The sequence below is a fragment of the Scardinius erythrophthalmus genome, assembly GCF_964197995.2.
Source record: "Scardinius erythrophthalmus genome assembly, chromosome: 6".
Taxonomy (NCBI): Eukaryota; Metazoa; Chordata; class Actinopteri; order Cypriniformes; family Leuciscidae; genus Scardinius; species Scardinius erythrophthalmus.
Genome location: NC_138226.1, coordinates 9,787,658 through 9,811,548, shown reverse-complemented (window position 1 = coordinate 9,811,548; position 23,891 = coordinate 9,787,658). Strand labels below are relative to the sequence as shown.

The 23,891-nt window shown below is 38.4% G+C and overlaps 1 protein-coding gene across 1 annotated transcript in view; it reads right to left on the bottom strand.

Moving 5' to 3' along the window:
* Positions 1–293: 293 nt before the first annotated feature.
* abca12 (ATP-binding cassette, sub-family A (ABC1), member 12) overlaps positions 294–23,891 on the bottom strand; it is a gene marked incomplete at its 5' end in the record, with an annotated part of 44,961 nt that continues 21,363 nt past the window's right edge. Inside the window, 17 exons of the mRNA XM_081368102.1 lie at positions 294–1,171; positions 1,768–1,905; positions 2,787–2,892; positions 3,055–3,147; positions 4,096–4,199; positions 4,549–4,683; positions 9,421–9,571; positions 9,708–9,817; positions 10,355–10,559; positions 10,664–10,917; positions 11,735–11,894; positions 12,775–12,890; positions 13,144–13,321; positions 16,767–16,821; positions 17,583–17,688; positions 22,106–22,193; positions 23,152–23,279. Coding sequence (XP_081224228.1) covers positions 1,070–1,171; positions 1,768–1,905; positions 2,787–2,892; positions 3,055–3,147; positions 4,096–4,199; positions 4,549–4,683; positions 9,421–9,571; positions 9,708–9,817; positions 10,355–10,559; positions 10,664–10,917; positions 11,735–11,894; positions 12,775–12,890; positions 13,144–13,321; positions 16,767–16,821; positions 17,583–17,688; positions 22,106–22,193; positions 23,152–23,279 — 2,229 coding nt within the window. The 3' untranslated portion in view covers positions 294–1,069. The remainder of the gene's footprint in view (positions 1,172–1,767; positions 1,906–2,786; positions 2,893–3,054; positions 3,148–4,095; positions 4,200–4,548; positions 4,684–9,420; positions 9,572–9,707; positions 9,818–10,354; positions 10,560–10,663; positions 10,918–11,734; positions 11,895–12,774; positions 12,891–13,143; positions 13,322–16,766; positions 16,822–17,582; positions 17,689–22,105; positions 22,194–23,151; positions 23,280–23,891) is intronic.

The following is a 23,891-nucleotide window of genomic DNA, read 5'->3' as shown; positions in this document are numbered from 1 at the left end:
ATACTGTAGTGAAGGTATTTAGCTTTTTAAAATGCCATTGTGTGAGGGGTTAAGTCATTTTAAGTCATTTGAAGTATTTTAAAATGACACCGGTGACAAATTATCAGAAAGTGTCCCACTTTACCTGTGTTCCCATATGTAAAAGAGGAAAAAGAAAACTGAAATGCAGTTCGAATGAACAAAGTTCATCACTTCCACAGTGCTCAATATTCTATGCAAAGAAACTGCATACCTCAACTTATGACATAAAGAACCAATTGCACCGCATTCAATAAGACAAACGCTCAACAACTGCATGTGAAAAATAGCTTTAATGTAAAAATAAGCTTGGTACATTTTTAAAAGAGGAACTGTGCCTTGAAGCAGACAGAGGAAAGGGCCGATGAAATATTCAGTACATTCTTGCACAAGAGATGTGCCTTCAGAGAAAATATTAATGAGAGTGAAGATGTGCAGACATTGAAGAATCATTTATATCTCGGAGCCAAAAAAGTCTTTGTGATTTATTTCAACCGCAGACAAGAGCTGCATCGATGCAGCCAGCAGTTTAACAGGATGGACCCTTCCCTCTGCATACATATTCAGTTCTGTTATGTTTTGATTAAAATTATAATATATATCTGGTAGAGCTGGTAAAATTTCAAACAATTTAGTAAATAAATAACTTAATTTCCTTTGATAAGTAGCAGTGAATTTGTTTGAGGCCAAATGGAAGTATATGTTGAATTTAATGTAATGTAAACTAATGTAATGTTCTGCATATTTAACCTCAAAGGCGATACAAAGAACAAAAAAAAAAATCCATAAAAAGGTTCTTTAACGTTGATCAATATTTGAACCCATATTTGGAAGAGTAGAAAGGTGAATACACATAATTCTTCATAATGACCTTCAATAATAATTATCCATAAGGTATTTGGCGACTTCATTATTCAATACAACATTTTTTTTTTTGCCTTTCATCAAAATCACAAACCCAAAATATGATATAGTCTATAAAAGATTTCCTATATATTAAATTAATGTCTTTTTTGAGGTTCATTGAATGTCATAACGTGCAAATATTTCATCAGTCTAAAGCATCGTACGAGTCTAGACTGTCGATGTCCGAACCTTCCGGGACTTCCTGTGCGTCTGTGTCCATTTTCCCCATGGCAAAGTTAATGAAAACCTAAGGAGACAAGTCAAGACAATCATTTAGTGTCCAGATCACCACCTCAGTGTCTCTTTTCATTTTTCTCCATTTTCACCATCACCACCTTCACAATTAAACATTTTGTCATTTTTTACTCATTATTTATTCATATTTCAGTGTATAACAAAAGAGACTTTGGTCTGTTCCTCACATAAAGCTCTTGAATGATTTCAAAAGAATAAATATAATGTCAGGCAGATGTATTATTATAAATGAATCTAATTGTTACTTGAAATAAAAGAAATGTTAATATATAATCAAATAAAATATAAAAAGGGCATCTCCTCCTATTTTCATTTAGTCTAAACCTGATGTACAAAACCCCCTTAAAACTAGACATTTGACAAAAAGCCAGAACAAATTAATAAAACTTTAAATCCAAACATAAAATCTAATTCAAAACATTAATAAAAACTATAAAAGTATCTCAATGATACTAAAAAAAAAAAAAAAACACTGGTTTAAGGACTACTTTTACGACTTGACAAATCACTATGAACTGTAGAAAATGAGATGAGTGTGAAAATTCTTCAAAAAAAAAAAATCTTTTTGTTCCACAGAATGTATCTTACCTCATCCAGAGTGGTCTGGCTGACTGAAAAGTGTTTGATTTGCAGTACAGCCTTGTTGGACTCTAACAGGCCAAAGATTGAAGCCACACCACCAGGAGCAACAGGCACATGGTACTCCACCATATTCGAGTGATGATCCTTTATGTACAGAAGATGGATAACTTAGCTAGCTAAAATAACAGAATACACTTAAAGGGATCACATCAAAGATTTTTTTTACTAATAATGTTAGTAACATCATTTTCTGTTCCCAAAACAAGCATAATTTAATTTTTATGACCATTTCCACCCTCTCTCTGACCCATGCTGTTTTTATTTTTCCTGCTGTGCCTTCAAGACTTCTCTGTAAACACCCTATTTACATGTCAAATGAGATACAGTGCATTGCTGTCAAGTCCAATATACTGTAATTTAAATCTTCAATAATTGCATGTTGGCACATATGTGGGCTGTCATATGTTTAAATGTCTTCATCTGACGTAAAAAGTAGACGTTCAGAACGGGCTGGTTTCACAGCTTAGTTTTAAAGAGAATCTGTTATGTGTGTTTTTTTGTTGTTGTTGCTTTTTTCCATTTTCAACTTTCTTTGGTGTGTGATGTTTTTGAGCACAAAAAGGTCTGCAAAGTTTCAAAGCACAAAGTCACTCCAAAGAGAGTTATTCTCTATATATCAGTAAGCGCTGAGAGAGGTTCTGCAACAATGTAAAATATGTTTAAAAAAAACATTCAAGCATGAAAACTTGAATTGACTTTGTAAAAGGGCATAATATGTGCTCTACATAAATACTCACTTTCACTGGAAAAGTAGTTTTGAAACTTTCACAGTATGTTTTCATAGAACAATGATCTCTTATCATAAAAAAATCAAAGAATTTGATTCCTCATGACTCCAGAAGTGATCAATTCATTTAAATTTAGGAAAGATATCAGAAAATATACCCCAAAAATGTGTTAGTTGAATGTGTTAGAAATGTGTTTGAAGAAAAACATCATTGTGATATGCTTTTTTTTTCTCTCACCTTCAGGAACGTGCTGGGGAAATTCTGCTGCATGAAGTTACTGATCATATCTATATCATAGGAAGATCCAGCTAAGTACATCTTCACCGTGAATCCTTTGCCAAACCTGTCAGATGAACACAGATTATTTTATCACCAGGAAAAAAATGATGAAGCATCTGCAGGAGATATCAGGCTCTAGAGTGTGGAAAAGAAAAGGAGACGGGAAAGAACTATGGAAAATAATTGGTCGGAGGATACACGGGACACAGAGAGATAAAACACTGACCTGTTCTTGATGTGCTGTAGGGAGCCGAGACATCTGAACTGTCCTTTTACCATTATAGCCAGACGGGTGCAAAGGGCCTCACACTCCTCCATACTGTAGGACACAAAGACATATTGCTGAAACTCCCTTTCCAACTCTCTCAAACCCATCAAAATTGGCAAAAAACTTAAGAGCATAAGAAAATGCATAGACTCTTAGTCTATAATATATCACTGTCTTCAGGCTTTTTAAAAAACTATTTAAAGTTTTAGGCAATGCTTAGTGAAGCCAACATTTAAAGTTTGTCTTAAACTTTCATTTTATCAAGTTATCAGTGGAAACTTTGAATGCTTGAAACTTTTAAGACAAACTTTGAATGTTGGCGCCACTAAGCATTGTCTGAAACGATACATAGGTTTAAAAAATATATATTAATAGGTTAACTTATAATATGTAGTTAAACATGTTTAATGCAATATTTTACTACATTATTTAATATGTATATGTATATATAAAATATATGTATACATACGGCAACATTGTCTATAAAGCTGCTTTGTAATGATATTTATTGTGGTAAGTGGAATACAAATTTATATATATATATATATATATATATATATATATATATATATATATATATATATATATATATATATATATATATATATATATATATATATATATATATATATATATAAAATAATACATTTACTCTAAATAATTTACTCATAATACATTTACTCATAAATAATACATTAATACATCTTACTCTAATAGAGGGTTGCTTAGTATAATGACAGTGTCAAGGCCAGTTATTGTCCTTATAATATCCTGCTTAATATTTTTCTCAGTACAAACGCATCTGTATCTATGAAAATGTAGCTGCCTTTATAATTCACAAAATATGTCCCTTACAGTATATTTGAAAGTGGATCATCATATTTGGATGTCCTTGGCATCAAAAAACTTGAAACCCCCCCAGTTTTGGGTAAATGTGTCATTACTGCCCCCCATTTGTTTGGAGGAACTGATGGAGTTCTAGTCAAGAGCAGTCATTACCTGTGTGATGTCAGGACCACAGCACATTTGCCCATCACTTGCTCAGAGATGATCTTCCAAAGGTGTCGTTTGGAGCGTGGGTCCATTCCAGAGCTGGGTTCATCCTGAGAGGTTAGAGGAGACATTTAAGAAACGTGGGATGTTTCTGTGAGTTTACACAGAGACAAAAAAACCCATGCAAATCCCACACACTCCCCAGGTAAATGCAATCGTGCAATGCACCAAGCCAAAACTTCAAGTTAGAATAACTGATGTGATAAGAGACTTTGGCCAAACAGCACACCGACGCATTTCAGAGGTGTTTGTAATGAGTGTGCAATGTTTTACCCATTCAAACCCCTCTGAGCAAACACTCAAGACAACATGCAATACAGTGATTTATAATGTAGCTGTACTGATTACTAAATGGTAACTAGTTTCAGCTTAGTGGGATGATGTGTGTTTTTCACTCACCAGAAGAAGGATCTGTGGGTTTCCAATCAGAGCCAAGGCTGTAGACAGCTTCCGGCGTGTTCCACAACTGTAGTTCTCGCTTGTGTTGTGTCTGTGGTAATTCAGCTCCAACTTTTTCAACAGATAGTTCACAACCTAAAGAAAAAAAGATCAAATATTGAGATTCTCACAGCATGTATTAATATAGCATCATGTTAAATAAGAAAACAAATTGATAACAATTTGATTTTCACATTTAATGATGCAAATATGAGTTCCTCTTGCTCGTGCAAAACCCCACAAATCTAAGGTATTGTGATTGGTTGCCAGGGCGTTGGTACAGTATGTGGTTACAAAGGTGTTTTGGGTGGTAGTTAGGGTGTTGCTATGTGGTTGTTTACTGGGGTTTGTTCAAATCATCCTTAACTCTACAACCGTAATAGTGATGTTAGCCTTGCGAACATTACTAATTATGTAAAAATTAATTCAATTTTAAATTGAGGTTGCTCAATTAAATTGAAATAAACTGAAATCGCGATATGGGCGTAGTGTGGTTATCAAATTGCAAAGGCTGGGATTTAATTAAATAAATATATATGCTACGTGTTTCTCATCTCTGCATCTGCTCTGAGTTTGGGACGCTCTTTATGTGCATTTGGAAACGCACTATTTGCCAACCAGCTTCCCAAACTTGTAATAAAAAGCGTTTATAAGCCAACTGTGGTCAACAAAATAGAGGCTCCTCATGGTTTTCACCAAAATAAAATCTTGATGGTCTAATGTTTGAAAATGAAGAAATAAAGACAGCCGTAAGTATTGTAATTTTACAACTACAAAAAAAAATGTAGGTAACACTTTATTTTGATGGTCCCTTTTGAACATTCTGTTGACTATAAGTAACTTTGCAACTACATGTCAACTAACTCTCATTAGAGTATTAGTAGACAGTCTGTAGAATGTAGAACAGACAGAATGCAACTACATGTCAACTTATTCTAACCCAAACCCTACCAGTCTACTAATACTCTACTAACACTCTAATGAGAGTTAGTACACATGTAGGTGCAATGTTACTTATAGTCAACAGAATGTGTTAAAGGGACCATCAAAATAAAGTGAAACCAACATTTATTATTATTATTATTATTATTAAAAACTATTTTTTACAATGAAATATTCATTATTATGATTACTATATTTTAATAAATATTTTTATGAATAATATTACGAATCACCATTTAAAATCACAATTGCAATTTTTACCAGAAAAAAAAAATATTACAATTTGATGTTTTCCCAAAATTGTGCAGCCCTATTTCAAAACATTTATCACACTTGCAGTTCAGTCATAATTTCCCAGCAATTTAGTTTTGATTAACAAAGCAATAATTGTCCCCAAAAAGGCTTAACAAGTTGTTCTAACACATTAATTGTGTAGTCTTGACATCATAATGAGTCACTTTGAATAATGTTTTGATTAAATGCCTGTTGACATTTGACCCCACACAGAGAATGTCATGGTTTCTGCATTCATTTAACTAATTGGATTCATACATCAAAGGATCCAAGTAGACATTCTATGAATTTAAATAGCTTCTCATAAACCTGCAAGAAACCATAAAGGGCTCTCCGTCTAACAGGGTTTATATGCACCTACAGATCATCCTTTTGGGCCGGCATTGAACTGTGTGCTTCCCTCAGGACATCAAAATTTACCAGCCGTTTCCTCTGAATCCTCTAATCCAAGTTAATGGGCCAAAAAGCAAAAAGCCATTTCAAAGTCTCAGCAGCTTCTACACAAAGGCTTTCGGTCGCCAAAAGATGACTGATGGTATTCATAGATTGTTAAGTCAATTCCTTTGCCCTTTTTATAGAAGGGTAACATCATCATTACAGGGTGCCGGTTTTACTTCATTTTAGACAAAGTTGCACTTTATATCAACTTTATTCAGAATATTCATGCTTGGAGAACTAACGCTTCAAATCTTTGTCACGATTTACTCACCCTTATGTCATTTAAAACCCTTCTGACTTTCTTTCATTCACGGGTATATAAAAAGGACAGCGTTTATAGCATGTTCGAGCGGCTCTTTTCCTTAAAATGAAAGTGGATGGTGACCAGGGACAATCAAGCTCCAAAAAGACACAAAAAAGCAGTATAAAAATAGTCAACATGACTTGTGTGCCATTGTGTTCTATTATAAGTGTTTTGAAGCGAATCAATAGATTTGTGTGAGAAACAGAACAGATTATTCCCTGAAAATCCTTTAGTCACTTTCATTGTATAGAAAAAAAGAATATTCTTCAAAGCATCTACCTTGGCAGATGATACATCTTCATTTTTGCTTTTAAATTTGTTGAATTTCGTCACATTACTGTAATCAAATACTGCAGCTTCATATAAAAGCAGACTTTTTTCACAATTTCTGTAGATGACTCACAGTTCTTATAATGTTTCAATTTCAAGATATTATATACATTATTTGTGATCATTTCACCACAGGCTAACCAACGTCAAGTATTAGAAGAGACAACGCCAAATTACATAAGAGAAATGAAAACGCTTGACAGTGAGGTATGTGTGTGTTTGAGCCATGTGCTCATAACGTCATACTGTACATGCATGTCACAGTCTCTGATCATAATGGAGTTGATATATTCAGTTCAAGTTTAAGCCCTTTAGATCAAAATATTGTGCAGGATCAGGATGCAATAAAGAGAAAAAAGACAAAGCAGTGCGATTTATCTTCTAAACAGTTCTCCTGCGTATCTTCAGCAATTTCGCAATTGAGAACAGCACAGCAGGTCCTGCATTACAAAAACTGATGGTTCTGACTCTAAAATTTGATTTAGAAGCTCATGTATTCCTTACATTTAACTTTTTAAATGTCTTTTTTCATATTGACATTGCTGCTTCTGTATAAAAGCAATAAAAGCCTTGATTCAGTGTTACACTCAGCTATTAATAACCCATTGTTTCATAGGAACACTATTCCAACTTAAACTTGTTTTCATAATAACTTGCTAATATGTGACCCTGGATCACAAAACCAGTCACATGGGTCAATTTTTATAAATTGAGATTTATACATGACCTGAAAGCTGAATAAATACATTTTCCATTGATGTATGGTTTGTTAGGATAGGACAATATTTGGCCGAGATACAACTATTTGAACATCTGGAATCTGAGGGTGCAAAAAAATCTAAATATTGAGAAATATTCACGATTGTGCTGCATTCACTCACAAAAATAAATGTTTTATATATTTATGGTAGAAAATTTACAAAATTTCTTCATGGAACATGATCTTTACTTAATATCCTAATGATTTTGTCATAAAAGCAAAAATAGATCATTTTGAGCCATACAATGTATTGTTGGCTATTGCCACAAATATACCTGTGCGACTTGTGACTGGTTTTGTGATCCAGGGTCACATATGACATAGCAACCTCTTATGCAAATTATATATACCAGCAGTGTTTTAGCCTTTAGGAAAACTGATAAAGAGTTCAAATCATCTGCAGCCAAAGGCAAGTTTTACAGAAGTGCTTTTTACCAATAATCCTGAGAGAATGCAAGATTAATTAGCTTTCTCATTAATCAATATGGAAAAGAGCCAACCATTTCCTGTCAAATGCAATACTCAGACAATACCAAACTGAAATCTATTCACGTTCTACTGAGAAGTCCAGCAGGGATTTCCAGGTGGGTCGATGATGGTTAGTGCTGGTCAAGTGGGTAGACCCGCATTGCAAAAGTTGTTTAAAACTGGTGACGGTGGTCTCAATCACAACAGCAGCATCTCAATCACACTATAAGCTGGTGCTTTCAGAACTGCTGTTAAACCTCCATTTCCTGAAATGTTTTTGCATGTGTGGGAAAGATGTCACACTTGACGAAAGACACATGCAAAATCTTTCTTAGAGAGTTAAATGATGTCAATCGGTCATTGAGTTGTACATGATATTAACAGACAGCTGTCTGCTACGCCACATCTCTTCTCTCTCATTTCCAATCAGCAAACTCTATCACCAAACTCTATCAGTGGAATACATTTAATTGCATATAAGCAGGGATGTCAAGAGTATTATAGAATCAAGTCGATTATAGCATTATAGAATCAAGTCGATAACAAAATAAAAAAAGATGTAATGATGCCAGTCTCTCTTTATTTTCAGCAATTCAAACTATTGACTCAGCACTAACTCTTAAACTTGCGGATGTGTGACTTTCACTTTAAATTGAATTTGCTTCTATATATAACTGTTTAAACCTTGGGGTCAGTAAGATTTTTTGATGTTTTTAAAGAAGTCTCCACATTTATTTGATCATAAATACTGTAAAACAATGATATTAATAATAAAATATCTATTTTACATTTTTATAAAATGTCATTTATTACTGTAATGGCACAGCTGAATTTTTTTTAGTGTCACATGATCCTTCAGAAATCATTCTAATATGCTGATTTGGTGCTCAAGACCCATTTCTAATTAATTTCAATGTTGAAAACAGAATTATTTTTGTGGAAACTGTGACTTTTTTTTTCAGAAATCCTTGATGAATAGGAAGTTCAAAAGAACAGCATTTATTTGAAATAGAAATCTTTTGTAACATTATAAATGCACTGATCACTTTTGATCAATATGATGTTTGCTTGTTGAAAAAAGGGTATTATTTAAATCTTACAGACCCCAAATGTTTGAATTCTTGAAATTAGTATCGCGACACTTGAAATTTTATTGGTATCGAATACCGGAATTTTATAAAATAAAATGACAACCATGTATCATTATAACCGAAAACATGCACTGTTTGTAAGTCAATTTAATAAGAAACTGGCCTTTGCCAGAACATAAAAGATGTTGATATAGCTGTGACCTTACCTGGCTAGTCTCCCTCTTGGAGATGCCCCTGATGCGGGCATAAAAATAGAGATGCTCTTCTCCCGTCAGGAGGTCATCCAGTGCGTCCACCTGGGGGCAGTAACCAATGTTTATGCCCTCTCTCCTGCAGTCTATGATGTCAACCATCCTCCTGAGGACACAGGCCAGGGAGATTTATGGTCATGCAATGAAACCCAACGCAAATGCCTTGTAAAATGCTTTAGAAAAAGACGCTGAGCGACAGTAAAGGTACCAGATGTAGTTTTTAAAAGGAGAAAGAAAAGTACCCGTCAATGTCACAGATCTGAGCCGAGCCATCGGTAGGGCTAATGTCTCCTGTTAGCATCTTGAATGTAGTGGTCTTCCCTGCACCGTTGACTCCCAGCAATCCAAAGCACTAAGGAAGATATTAAGCTTCCGTTTAATCACAATGAATGTTTTGCTGTCATTGATTATTCTTAAAATCTGAATCATAAATCTTCTATGAATAACATTTGGAAAATAATGAAACAAATGCCTTAAATATTAAGTATATATAGCTGCATTTCCCCTCGGTGATCCATATTCTGGTAAACTTATTGATTTGGTCATTTTGTTTAATACTTGCACTAAACTTTATCCAACTCACTGAAAAAAACATTTTTTTAAGTTTGAAGCATAAAAAACAAGCATTTTGATCTTTGATCTGAATTTACCCACTTTACTTTCATAGTAAACATTCTTAACCTCCAGGTATTATAAATCATAAAGTGGAACAGCCACTTTTCACAATCCAATTCATTCACAATGCACAAAATCAATGATCATTTCTTGTTGATAATCGGAAATACATCTCATTACGAAAGCAAAATGTATTGCAAATTTATGTTTACTTTAATATTCTTGCGCATGTAAACACTCTCATAATTCATTTTACTAGGCAAATGGAACAGACCTCGCCAGCTGGGATGCCAACAGACAGCCTCTTCACCGCCTGTACCCTCTTGCTCAGGTTTCCGTACACCTTAGACAGCTCATTAACCTGCAGAATATCTGCACTTGCATCCCCACGGTCCACACGTAAGCGTTCAGCCACCACGTCTTCATCTTCATTGGGGCTATAGCTCTGAATAACGTTCGTCTTACACCAAAATAAACGTCTGTGAAGAAAACACAAATGCACAAAAATGAGACCGCTATATGATAAAAGGTTTTAAAAACCAGTAACCACTTTAAATCTATAGTGCCCGAGCCTCAGGTATACCTGACTTTGCGAAGGAGTGTCTTGTTAAGTAGCAGGCGGAGCGTGAAGCAGATAAAACCCTGCAGGAACATGGAGATGTACATCCAGCCCAGAACATCCATGCTGAAGGGGTTCTTGTAGGCATCCACCCCAAAAGCGCTCAAGATTTGCACCTGCATGTCAACCCTTGTCAACTCCATCAACCCATTGCCAAAGCTGAACTGAGGGAAGACTAGGAAGATGTTGCTCATGGTACGGTACACATCCTGGATGCTCTGAAATGGACAGGGAGAGGAAGTTAGAGAAGGAAGGACAATTTGCAAAGCTACTTATGTTTTTTTTTTATGTTTTTTGGTGGAAATTTATTTTAATATTCTCTGTTCTATTCCATACACTACAGTTCAAAATATTAGGGGTCGGTGAGATATTTTAAAGAGATAAATACTTTTATTTAGCCAGGATGGATTAAACTGATCAAAAGTGACAATAAAGACAATTATAATGTTACAACAGATTTCAATCTTAAACAACTCCTGTTCTTTTGAACTTTCTATTCATCAAAAAAAAATTATCACTGTTTCCAAAAAGAATATTAAGCAGCACAACTGTTTTCAACATTAATAATCAGATGAAATGTTTCTTGAGCACCAAATCAGCATATTAGAATGATTTCTGAAGAATCATGTGACACTGAAAATTCAGCTTTGCCATCACAGGAATAAATTACATTTTAAAATATATTCAAGTATAAAATAGATATTTTAAGTTGTAATAATATTTCACTTTTTTTTTTTAACAAATAAATTCAGCCTTGGTGATCATAAGAGACTTCTTTCAAAAACATCTTATCGACCACAAACTTTTGAATGGTAGTATATATCCCTACTTACTAAAGAATAAAAAAAATTGTATAATAGGTAGTGAGAATTTGAGGGCAATAAATGTGCTTAATTGTCATGAAAAAATATCACAAAGCAAAATTTCTAAATGGCCTTAAAATTGGTTTCAGTGTCTTAATATAATTTGATTTCTTTTGTAATTTAAATTTTTTTTTTATTTGGGGGTGAAACGTCCCTCTGACTTTTCTCTCACCAGGTCATTCTGGTTAAGCTGACCCAGGAAGTAGATAATGGATGTGGCGATGATGGTGTTGATACTGATGAAGAGATTGATGCAAACATAACCAATGAAGGCCATCTCCGTATCTTTGAATATCGCAGACAGAAGGTACATCCAAGGAAAGGTTGAGAAACTGAAAATAAATAATGAAATCGATGTGGTAAGTGACAAGCTTAAAAAAAAATGTCTGAACAGAAGAATTACAACATGGAGGAAGACAAAAGAACTATAGTAAGACTTCTGCTTTGAGTTTAACAAAGAGAGAGAGAATATATTCCACAGTTGAGCTAAGAAGCCAGAAGATAAATGAGTTCATCTATTTCCTTTTCGTGAAGCATTCTCTCTCCTCTTCAGCTCCACAGAATGATCTGTTTTTTTATTCATTACTCTTGGTGATTGGGGTGGCGGGGTCAAGGAAGAGGATGTGTTTAAACTGAGAGGGTACCGTGTGTGTGTACGCGCGAGTTGGCCGGCCTGTGTGCGTGTATTGTTAGTGGTGGAAAGTCCACACCGCTCAGCTAAACAAAAGCAATTAAGCAGGTTGAAGGGAAAGTGGTCGGATCTCTGTGATGTGTGGTTATTTATGGGCCGAGAGCCGGTGAGCTCACAGGCGGATGAATGCGGGCCAGACTGCTGACTTCACACATTGAAGGGCCTCCCAAGCAGCCTGGAGCTCTGAAGCCTAAAGACTGACTGTGAGTGGCCTCACTGCTCTCCACAATGCAATTAACTGGGTGACGAAGTGTGTGAAATCGCTTCTTCAGAGCCCAGGCCTTGCAGGAAAGCTTCAAGCAGCTCTCCTCTTTCTAGCAGAGAGCCTGTGTTTACCTGAAAGACAGCGCATTAACTAAAACTTCCCCTTTGCCAATGCAGCGACGTGTAGCATTTGCTGAATAATACATTCATGAAGCTCTAGTGCCTTGAGGACCTGTCAGCGCTAAGACATTCTAATGAGATGTCTGTCTTGTGACAGGAAAGTCTCTGGTGGTAAAGGTACTTTAATGTATGCTGACCCAAATAGCACCAGCAGAAGTGTGACCGCGCCAAGGTTCTGCTTCTCTGTGAAGGCTGGGAGCTGGAACGCTGCTATCATCACCACCGAGAGGACCACAGGAATCATGTAAAGAGCCTGCAATGCAGCAGAAAAGACGTCGTAAACACAAACAGTCTTCTGTAATATATATATATATATTTTTTTATTAATATTAGATTAATTATATAATCTGAGCAATTAAAAATGGCACAGGCACAAATGGTTGTTGTTACTGCATGCAGTTTATGTATTCTGGGTTGTAATTTTTTGCATAGTTTTGGTTTCTGTATATTTTAGATCAATGCAACGGATCTAAAAGGCTAAAATCTATCAACTAATGATGAAGTACCATATCATAGAAGAAGTTGATGATCCAGTAAAAAGGTTCGCTGATGCCAGAGATCTGTTGGAGTCTCTTGGAGCCTGTGTGATGTTCCTGAACCTCATAGATGACAAAGCTGGCAGTCATGATGGAGTAGCCAGTGAGGACACAGAGCGCAACCAGGATGCTGACCAAACCGCCCACCCTTGAGGATACAAAATGAAAGATTTCAATACTGAGGACCTCAAGACATGCAAGTTCAGAGTATATGACCTTACGGTATGTGTCCATTTATAATAGAACATAGGAATAAAAAAAATCTTATATATTGGTGCATTTTATAAATATATTTATTGTTTATATTTTATTTTATATTTTATATATACATATAATACCGGACAAAAGTTTAGAGTTGGTAATTTTTTTACATTTTGTCAAGAGAAGTCTTTTATGCTCAGCAAGGTTGCATTTATTTGATCGAAGATACTGAAAATAGTAATATTGTGAAACATTCTTACAATTAAAAATAAATGAACAGTTCAAATGCAAAAGACTCCAAGTGCCATCTGAAATTTTCTTCTAGAATGATAATTTTTATCAAGCTTGTATATTTAAGTTCAGTCATTTCACTTAAATGACAATGAAAATGATCTATTAATTGTCATTTAAGTGAAACTACTGAACTTAAATATACAAGCTTGATAAAAATGATCATTCAAGAAGAAAATTTCAGATGAACTCTTCAAATATTTTCTGTTTTCTCTCTCTGTGTATGTATGTATGTATGTATGTATGTATGTATGTATATATATATATATGTGTGTGTGAATGTATGTATGTATATATATATATATATATAAAATACTACTTCAAAATTCAGCTTTGCCATCATAGGAATAAATTACATATTTTCAGTCTTCAGTATCACATGATCCTTCAGAAATCATTATATTATTCTGATTTGGTGCTCAAAAAAAATCTTAATATTTTAGATTTTTTAAAAACAGTTGCTACTTAATATATTTTGTGGAAACTCTTTTTAAAAAAGACCTTTGAATGGTAGCACAGATTGATTACATGCACACATAAATAGTTTATAATAAGACCAGAAACATGTACAGTATTTATAAAGTAAATAGGTCCATAGCTGTACATTTAATAGATACACCTGCAAAAAACTAAAAAAGCTGTTATTCTGTGGCAGCTGTGCAGCGTGAGCATGTCCTGCTGTCTTACCCTTACAATACAAACTGCACTTCATATTTCCAACACTGTCACACATGAGCTTAACACTGTTCTTCAGTCAAGCCTGATGCATTTACAATGGCACCAGACACAGTGAGGAGAAAACATGAAAGCCATGAGAATTAAGATCTCTCTATCTGTGAGAATTGTTTAAGACAGAGTCAGAGACGATCAAGAGTTCAGTCTCAGTAGGACACTTCTTTTTCTAGCAGTCACCAGCTGAGCTCTTGCCTTTAATGCTGCCCCTTTGCGTCCCATCTCTCCCAAGCCCTCCAAAAAAATATAGCAAGAATGGAGGACAAATAAGAACAAACTGATCCCAGGGAAAGACAGAGGACCCATACCACAAGAGAGTTGAGCCTGAATGCAGAAGTGAGGATCATTTTTTATTCAGATAAGAAAGGGCTCGGTTGGTTGATCACTGAAGTCAAGGTATAAGAAATTACTTATAACGCACTTGTCTACAGCTTCAGACTTTCCTAGACAATTTTGGAACTTTGTATTGCAGATTTTCTTATTACCTCCTAAGGTTGACTCGATCGCATCAAAGCACTTTTTATTACTTTGAATTCAACGTGACTGCCTGACGCCAATGAAGACTGCTGGACATGCCCTATTTTAGCTAAAATTCCTAAATAACTCATTTTGATTACATTTGGATTCACTCACATACAACTTTTTCAGATAGTTGTTGAAGCTATAAAAATGATCAGCCTCATGTTAAAGTGGTGCTAATCTATGGTTAAGACACTTAATATCGATTTGGTCCTAACTAAGATGACTGACAACAACTTTGAAAAACAAATAAAAAAATTGATTTCATTAGGTATGAGACAAGGTTAGCAATCACACATTACAATATGTTACTGAAACATAATCTTCACAGTTTTTGAGTTTTTGAAGTATATACAATAGACTACTGCAAGAATGGCATAATTTTGTACGCCAACCTAGAAGTTAGAATCACCCTGGTTCCCTCAATATAAAGCCAATAGAGCTTTTCCATTGATTATTTCACAAAATAAGCTCTGTGATCAACAAAAGTTTGACTTCAGTGTCACCATCTCTACAGGTGAAACTCGAAAAATTAGAATATCGTGCAAAAGTTCATTTATTTCAGTAATTCAACTTAAAAGGTGAAACTAATATATTGATGATTATGCATGGCTTACAGCTTATGAAAATCCCAAATTCAAAATCTCAGAAATTTTGATTTTGAATTTAAGCCATAATCGTCAAAATGATAACAAATAAAGGCTTGAAATATCTTACTTTGCATGTAATGAGTCTATATAATATATAACTTTTGCACGAGTTTCACCTGTAAGTTTCAAACCAATATTTTAAGCTTTATTTAAATCTACAAGTTGGAAAGTTTGAGTTAGAATGGTAAGAGCGCGAGTATTACTACAACAAGGCTTTAAAAACGGGCGCGGCGTGATGATGTTTAATGTCCCAGACGACCATTGTGGTCCCATTTAGCCAGTAAAAGCTTAAATAATTACAAGTAGGGTAGTACTGATGTATGTCATAGAAAAAAGCTTGTGTTAACCACAGACCTTATTTCAGTCATATAACTAAAACCCCATTCAAAAAACCCATTGACTGCAGGATGATGGAACCAAGTTAAAAAATTATGAATCATTTTTGTGCTTTAGGACTCGTTCCTGCAGCACTCGATTTGTACTTGAAACAGCTGCCTGAGGCTGTTACCAATATGGCCGCCAAGTGCTTTGACTTGCCTTAAAAAGGGACTTTGCTTTTGATATAAGTATCTGGGAAACAAATGCATTATTTTCTGCTCTTTTCAGCTACTCACGGAATAATTTTTTATTTTGAGTAGCCAACCTATTCCTCTTCATTTTACTTGCTTTCTCTGCATGTTTTCTCCTCAGCCTAAGCCTAAGTAGCAGGCGTCAAGCCAGACTCATCCTAGCTGTGAGACTGAAACAATTGCGTTCATTTTACAGAGCGTGTCTTTCTAATTTAGGCACGGTTGAAATTGCCCACAGTGTTCAAAATACAAGCATGTTTGGGTGGCGACGTGGAATCAATTAACCTCTGAACCACCTTCAGAGTAAACACACATTATATTGGGTTAGTAATCAATAAGCCAAGCTCAGGAAAAAAAAAAAAAATCAAAGAGGAGTAAATACAGGAGTCAAATTGCATTAGTTCAAGTGCTCCACAAGAATGAAAATGTCAGAGCAATATTTGCATATCTTATCTAAAGCCCATCATTTGGCTGATTGCTTTCTTTTCCCCACCACTAGGTCTGTGATTTGGTACCGACCCAACTAATACGCTCAGTCTGTATTTGGTCCCACAGAGTACTTTATCAGCTTTAGTTGCCAGACAGAAGGACGGGCGTGTGTGTGTGTGCGTGTGTGTGCGTGTGCTCTTACATTACATCCTCGTCTTGCACTTGGCCAGGGTAAGGGTGGCTGGATATGGAGATAGCTGTAAAGAGAGATTTTAGCACATGAGAAAATACACTTGCTCCGGCCAACATGTGATCAGCAATCTGCTCCTCCCATGAACCTTTACTGAATTTATGCTCTGTTTTGCCCTGAATGAGTTCACTGGCTACATTTGAATGAATGCATCCCCCCTTTCCATTATTGACTGCTAGGATTGCATTAATCTTGCCTGGAGGCAGACAGTGAATCTCAGCCACTGGGCCAGTCTGGCAATGTTGAAATAAGACCAGCTCTATTCCTTCATTTCAGTTCTCAGCACCTCTAATTAGCATTCAGACCACTCTGCCTTCTAGTGGGAGATAGAATAGACACACTGCCCCCTGTCTAAGGATAGTGGTATTGCAATTGTTATTGTCACTATTGTCTCTGAAGGCAAAGATGATATTTCAGCATATTGCAAAAAAGCTTATTTTTTTCAGATAAACCCAGTAATTATAAAAAATATTTTTTTAAAGAACTTGGTAGAGTTCTTTGCAGTCAGTCAGAAGGTGTCCTCCTGTCTAAGTGGGCGGTTCTTGCTCAAAATAAGGTGCTAAGTGGATTAGACCTTATGATGCAAGTCAAAATTGTATACGCAAAAACTAAGTGCACAATAATGAAAACTCGGGATGCAGAACACATTTTATCTGTTATACAACTTAAAATTATAATCTTACTGACTCCAAACTTTTGAACAACAGTTTATGTGAAATGTTATAAATTCTAAGAGAAAACAAGAATCTACAAAAAGGTTTAACTAACTATATTGTTGTCGTTTCTCAGGTGGCAGACTGGATCTCAGGAGGAAGTTGTTAAGGCTGTTGAGGTAGGCAGGCATGGTGTGGTGACCTTCTGGATTATACCAAATCTGTGTGAACACAAATATTAATACAATGCACCACAATTTCTCTCTAATCAAATAAATGCTAAGGTAAATAAGGCTATAAGGTTCTGTTCCAAAACTTACTGAGCTGCATTGACTGCTGCCTTTTAAGGCTTTAACAGGAAAACTAACAGCCTAATATCCTAACATGTGTAAAAATACTGTACCAGATATTAGAATGATTTCTGAAGGATCATGTGACACTCAAGACTTGAGTAATGATGCTTGAGAAATGACTTGAGTAATGACTTGAGAAATTCAGCTTGGCTATCACAGGAATAAATTACATACATACACACACACACACACACACACACATATACATATATACACATACATACATAATATATATATATATATATATATATATATATATATATATATATATATATATATATATATATTATATATAAAGAAAACAGTGATTTTTACTGTATTTTTGATTAAATAAATGCAGCCTTGATGTGCAACATCTCAAAATTACAATGTTTCCAAACTATTGAGAGGTACTGTACATTGCTCATACAAATATTGGGCTCATACAACATTTGTAATTAGACTCAACTACTGTATTTTGGTATTGAATTAAATTTTCTCTTGCTTCATTTGTCATCTTGAAAGTATATGTTTTCACTGAATACTGCGTTCTTCACATGGGATGCATGCAATTGTCACAGTGTCTGGTTTATGTTCCTTGGGTCACCACTAGATGTCCTCCTTCCTCACGGTGTCCAGCACACTCTTGAACTACATTCCCCATGACCCTTGTCTTTTCATTGCACTCAGCTGTCCCTTATTACTGATCATTGCACTCAGCCTGTTTCCCATTATCATTGTCATTTCCCTGTGTATAAATACCCTGCCTGTTTAGTGTTTGTCACGGAGTCCTTGTTGTATTTCACGCCACTTCTGTGTCCGTTTCCTGCCTGTTCCTGTTCCTTGTGTTTTGGATTGCTTTATCGGTTTTTGACCCATGCCTGGACTTGACCATTGCTTTTGGATTACCCTTAATAAATCTTATACCGCTATTGGTTCTTCCTTTGTTTCACTAAGTGTGGGTCGTGACAGAAGGACTCCGTCAAACAAGAACCAGCAGTATGAGTTCAAACTTCTCTTCCCCAGCCACCGAACTGGAGAGGAGAGAATTTTTTAAGGGAACCCGCCTAGTTATTTTTCGTGGGACCCGGGGTGGTCGCAGAGGAGGAGGTGGTCGAGTGGAGATCCAACAGCGCTCTTCACCATGGCCCCCCTTCGACCCTGGGCTCGTGAGGGACGGACCGCAACCACCATCTCGCCGTCGTGGACAGAGAAGAGGGAAAAGGAACACGTCTGCTGATCCAGAGACTGTTCATGTCACGGCGGCCGATCCAGAGTCTGTTCACGTCACGTCTGTCGAGCCTGTGTCTTCGGACAAGATGGCCGACGCGGAGCTGGTGTCCCCTGAGGAGATGGCCACTGGAACATTGTTTGATTATTTTTCAACGCTACTTAAGATCCTAGAAACACCCAGGAATGTTCACGTCACGTCTGCCGAGCCTATGTCTTCGGACAAGATGGCCGCCGCCGAGAGCGTTCACGTCACGTCTGCCGAGCCTGTGTCTTCGGACAAGATGGCCACCGCCGAGCCTGTTCACGTCAAGCCTGCCGAGCCGGTGTCTTCGGAAAAGATGGCCGCCGCCGAGCCTGTTCACGTCATGCTTGCCGAGCCTGTGTCTTCGGACAAGATGGCCGCCGTCGAGCCTGTGTCTGTTCCTGGGCCTGAGCCGGTGGTGTCTATTCCTGAGCCTGAGCCGGTGGTGTCTGTTCTTGAGCCTGAGCCAGTGGCGTCTGTTCCTGAGCCCTCAGTGACCGCGACACTGGCCATTATGGCCACAGCCATGTGGTGTGTGTGGGCTACGCACACACTTGAGCCGGTGGTGTCTGTTCCTGGGCCGGTGGTGTCTGTTCCTGGGCCGGTGGTGTCTGTTCCTGGGCCGGTGGTGTCTGTTCCTGAGCCGGTGGTGTCTGTTCCTGAGCCGGTGGTGTCTGTTCCTGAGCCGGTGATGTCTGTTCCTGTTCTTGGGCCGGTGGTGTCTGTTCCTGAGCCGGTGGTGTCTGTTCCTGAGCCGGTGGTGTCTGTTCCTGAGCCGGAGCCAGTGTCGTCTGTTCCTGAGCCGCTGGTGTCTGTTCCTGAGCCGGAGCCAGTGTCGTCTGTTCCTGAGCCGGAGCCAGTGTCGTCTGTTCCTGAGCCGGAGCCAGTGTCGTCTGTTCCTGAGCCGGAGCCAGTGTCGTCTGTTCCTGAGCCGGAGCCAGTGTCGTCTGTTCCTGAGCCGGAGCCAGTGTCGTCTGTTCCTGAGCCGGAGCCAGTGTCGTCTGTTCCTGAGCCGGAGCCAGTGTCGTCTGTTCCTGAGCCGGAGCCAGTGTCGTCTGTTCCTGAGCCGGAGCCAGTGTCGTCTGTTCCTGAGCCGGAGCCAGTGTCGTCTGTTCCTGAGCCGGAGCCAGTGTCGTCTGTTCCTGAGCCGGAGCCAGTGTCGTCTGTTCCAGAGCCTGTGTCTGTTCCAGTTCCTGAGCCAGAGCCAGTGTCTGTGTATGTTCCAGAGCCGGAGCCGGAGCCAGTGTCTGTGTATGTTCCAGTTCCTGAGCCGGAGCCAGTGTCTGTGTATGTTCCAGTTCCTGAGCCGGAGCCAGTGTCTGTGTCTGTTCCAGTTCCTGAGCCGGAGCCAGTGTCTGTGTCTGTTCCAGAGCCGGAGCCGGAGCCAGTGTCTGTGTATGTTCCAGTTCCTGAGCCGGAGCCAGTGTCTGTGTATGTTCCAGTTCCTGAGCCGGAGCCAGTGTCTGTGTCTGTTCCAGTTCCTGAGCCGGAGCCAGTGTCTGTGTCTGTGTATGTTCCAGTTCCTGAGCCGGAGTCTGTGTCTGTTCCTGAACCTGAGTCGGTGGGGCCAGTTCCAGTGCCAGTTCCGGTGGTGCCAGTTCCAGTGCCTGAGCCGTTGGTGCCAGTTCCAGTTCCTGCGTCGTGGCCGCCCGAGGGGTCTTCACCGCCGTGGCCGCCCGAGGGAAAGTCTCCGCCCTGGCCGCCCGATGGACTGTTGACACCGCCCTGGCCGCCCAAGGGGTCTTCACCGCCATGGCCGCCTGAGGGAAAGTCTCCGCCCTGGCCGCCCGATGGACTGTTGACACCGCCCTGGCCGCCTGAGGGAAAGTCTCCGCCCTGGCCGCCCGATGGACTGTTGACACCGCCCTGGCCACCCGAGGGAAAGTCTCCGCCCTGGCCGCCCGAGGGAAAGTCTCCGCCCTGGCCGCCCGATGGACTGTTGACACCGCCCTGGCCGCCTGAGGGGTCTTCACCGCCATGGCCGCCTGAGGGAAAGTCTCCGCCCTGGCCGCCCGATGGACTGTTGACACCGCCCTGGCCGCCTGAGGGAAAGTCTCCGCCCTGGCCGCCCGATGGACTGTTGACACCGCCCTGGCCGCCCGAGGGAAAGTCTCCGCCCTGGCCGCCCGAGGGAAAGTCTCCGCCCTGGCCGCCCGAGGGAGAGTCTCCGCCCTGGCCGCCCGAGGGAAAGTCTCCGCCATGGCCGCCCGAAGGGTCGTCTTTGCCATGGCCGCCCGATGGGCAGTCTGCTTTGCCCTGGCCCCCTGCTAAGTCATCACCCCTGTTTCTGTTCCCCTCCATGGTCCTGGCCCTCCATCCCTTCCCCTGATCCTCCACCGTTGCACCTTCCTCCTGGACTTTTGTTGGGTTTCGTTTTTTGTTATGTCTTGGAGCGTCTGGTAGCCGCTCCGTAGAGGGGGGGTTATGTCACAGTGTCTGGTTTATGTTCCTTGGGTCACCACTAGATGTCCTCCTTCCTCACGGTGTCCAGCACACTCTTGAACTACATTCCCCATGACCCTTGTCTTTTCATTGCACTCAGCTGTCCCTTATTACTGATCATTGCACTCAGCCTGTTTCCCATTATCATTGTCATTTCCCTGTGTATAAATACCCTGCCTGTTTAGTGTTTGTCACGGAGTCCTTGTTGTATTTCACGCCACTTCTGTGTCCGTTTCCTGCCTGTTCCTGTTCCTTGTGTTTTGGATTGCTTTATCGGTTTTTGACCCATGCCTGGACTTGACCATTGCTTTTGGATTACCCTTAATAAATCTTATACCGCTATTGGTTCTTCCTTTGTTTCACTAAGTGTGGGTCGTGACAGCAATATTGCCTTAAACTTATGCCAAAAAGGTATCTTAGAAGGCAACATAATGATGCTGCCTACCTTTTGGAACAGCTTTCACAACAAGAGGGTGATTATGATGCATTAAAATGCTGGCAGCTTACTTGGTTTTGGAACAGAGCCTGTTAGCGTCCACATAAACTGCTACATTGGGACAATGAGCCACTTTGCCATTGGGGCAATGTAATATCACTCATCCAAATTACCTTACTAAGCGTTCTGTTAGCTGGCACATCTAACATGTCCAACTTAAGATCAATGGGAAGAGGCTTTCCAAAGTCCCAGCCTCCATATCTGAAACAAAGCACAAAACAACTTACATTAGAACGTGTAACTCCTGGCTGGTGTAACATCTTGTTCACATGTTGTATATATTTATTACATCTTCTGAATAGCTACTTATACAGTAGCTGAATTGAACTCGTTTAATACTTGAACTTTACACAGTTATTGAATTGAACTGACCCACCTCTGAACTGACTTGACTTTTTAGAGCTGCTTTACAGCAGAATTTGAATTTGTTTCATATTTAGTGAAGTTTGCATCATTGATTCTGTTATTTACAGTGAAGCTGCTTTAAAACAATCTGTACTGTATAAAGCGCTATAAAGGTGACTTGACAGTAACTGGGTGCAATGCGGTTGCTGGTAATTTTGACCCTATTTATGCATTTGTGTGGGTTTTTTGGTTAATGCATTCTAGGGTTAAAGGAATCTCATTTAGTAACTTTAATATATAAAGAATGTGGGAAAGAACATATAATTTGCCATCCAATTAAAGCACAATTTATTTAACAATAAATTTAGTGTTTTGAGACGCTAAAGACTTTTTCCTCATGATATACTCCTAATTAATAGTTTTATGCATTTGTTGAATTCTCATCCAATTTCTTTGTAGAGCAGTGATTTAGCTTTTTTATTACTATTTTCGCCGCCACACTGCAGCAGGGCTGTGTATTTTATTATTATTTTTTGGAAGAGCAATATATGAATAATAAATGCTTGCCTTACTATTTTAGGTGTAATAAAGTATTTTCGTGCCAGCAGCACGCTCAAGAGCTGTGTGCTATTTGACTAGGATGGAAAATGTCAGCTGGTCGGAAATGCCATGGTAAAGATGGGATACACCAATGCGCTTCCTCTTTAATTATTAATCAGCCTACCAGCGGTTCATAAATTCCTTAATATTCCACCTCACCTCATCTTTTGAAATTAGTTTAATGCTGTGAATTGATATGTGTAATCAAATTCACCTGTTTCTGACGAAGTCATTCGCAGTGGCCAACAGGTAGTCCTCTACGTTGATGCCCGTTAGGTTGTAGACAATCTGGGATGATGGATTTCTTGTGTGAGGTGGTTGGTAACCTGATGCAGGACACGACTGAAAGTGACAGAAAAGTAAGTGATATTTTGAGCAGACGCCACGATACAGGATTGGGAAAAAATCTGAATATAACAACGTGCTCCCTGTCAAATCGAGAGTAGAATTAGATACGCCCCCCAAAGGAAGCTGATTTGAAATAACATGAAGAGGCATTTACTAAATTACAAGAAAATTATAAGAAAATTACAAAAATCAACAGGCACACAGCAGAAAATTGCATTAGCCCAACTCAAGTTTGGCAACCAAATGTATTAATTACATCATTAAGTTGACAAATTATACCCATGTACTTGCTGATATGTAATAGTTTTTCCTCCATTGATATATTTCCCTGAATTAAGTTAAATTATTTGAATAAGTTAAACTAAGTTGAATACTGCAGAAAAACAATTTAGAGAACATACAGAACCACACTGTTTTCATTTCATTTTTTTTAATTAAGTGTTCTTCTATGACAGTCCATAAAATGAAAGCTATTTTTTTTAAAAAACTATAACTAATTTTATAGGTATAGAAATTAAAAACATGAATTAATATCATATAATGTCTATGCAAATGTGTGTTGTGAATGATAACGTTTATGTGTAATTTGAACGGAAATCATGTATT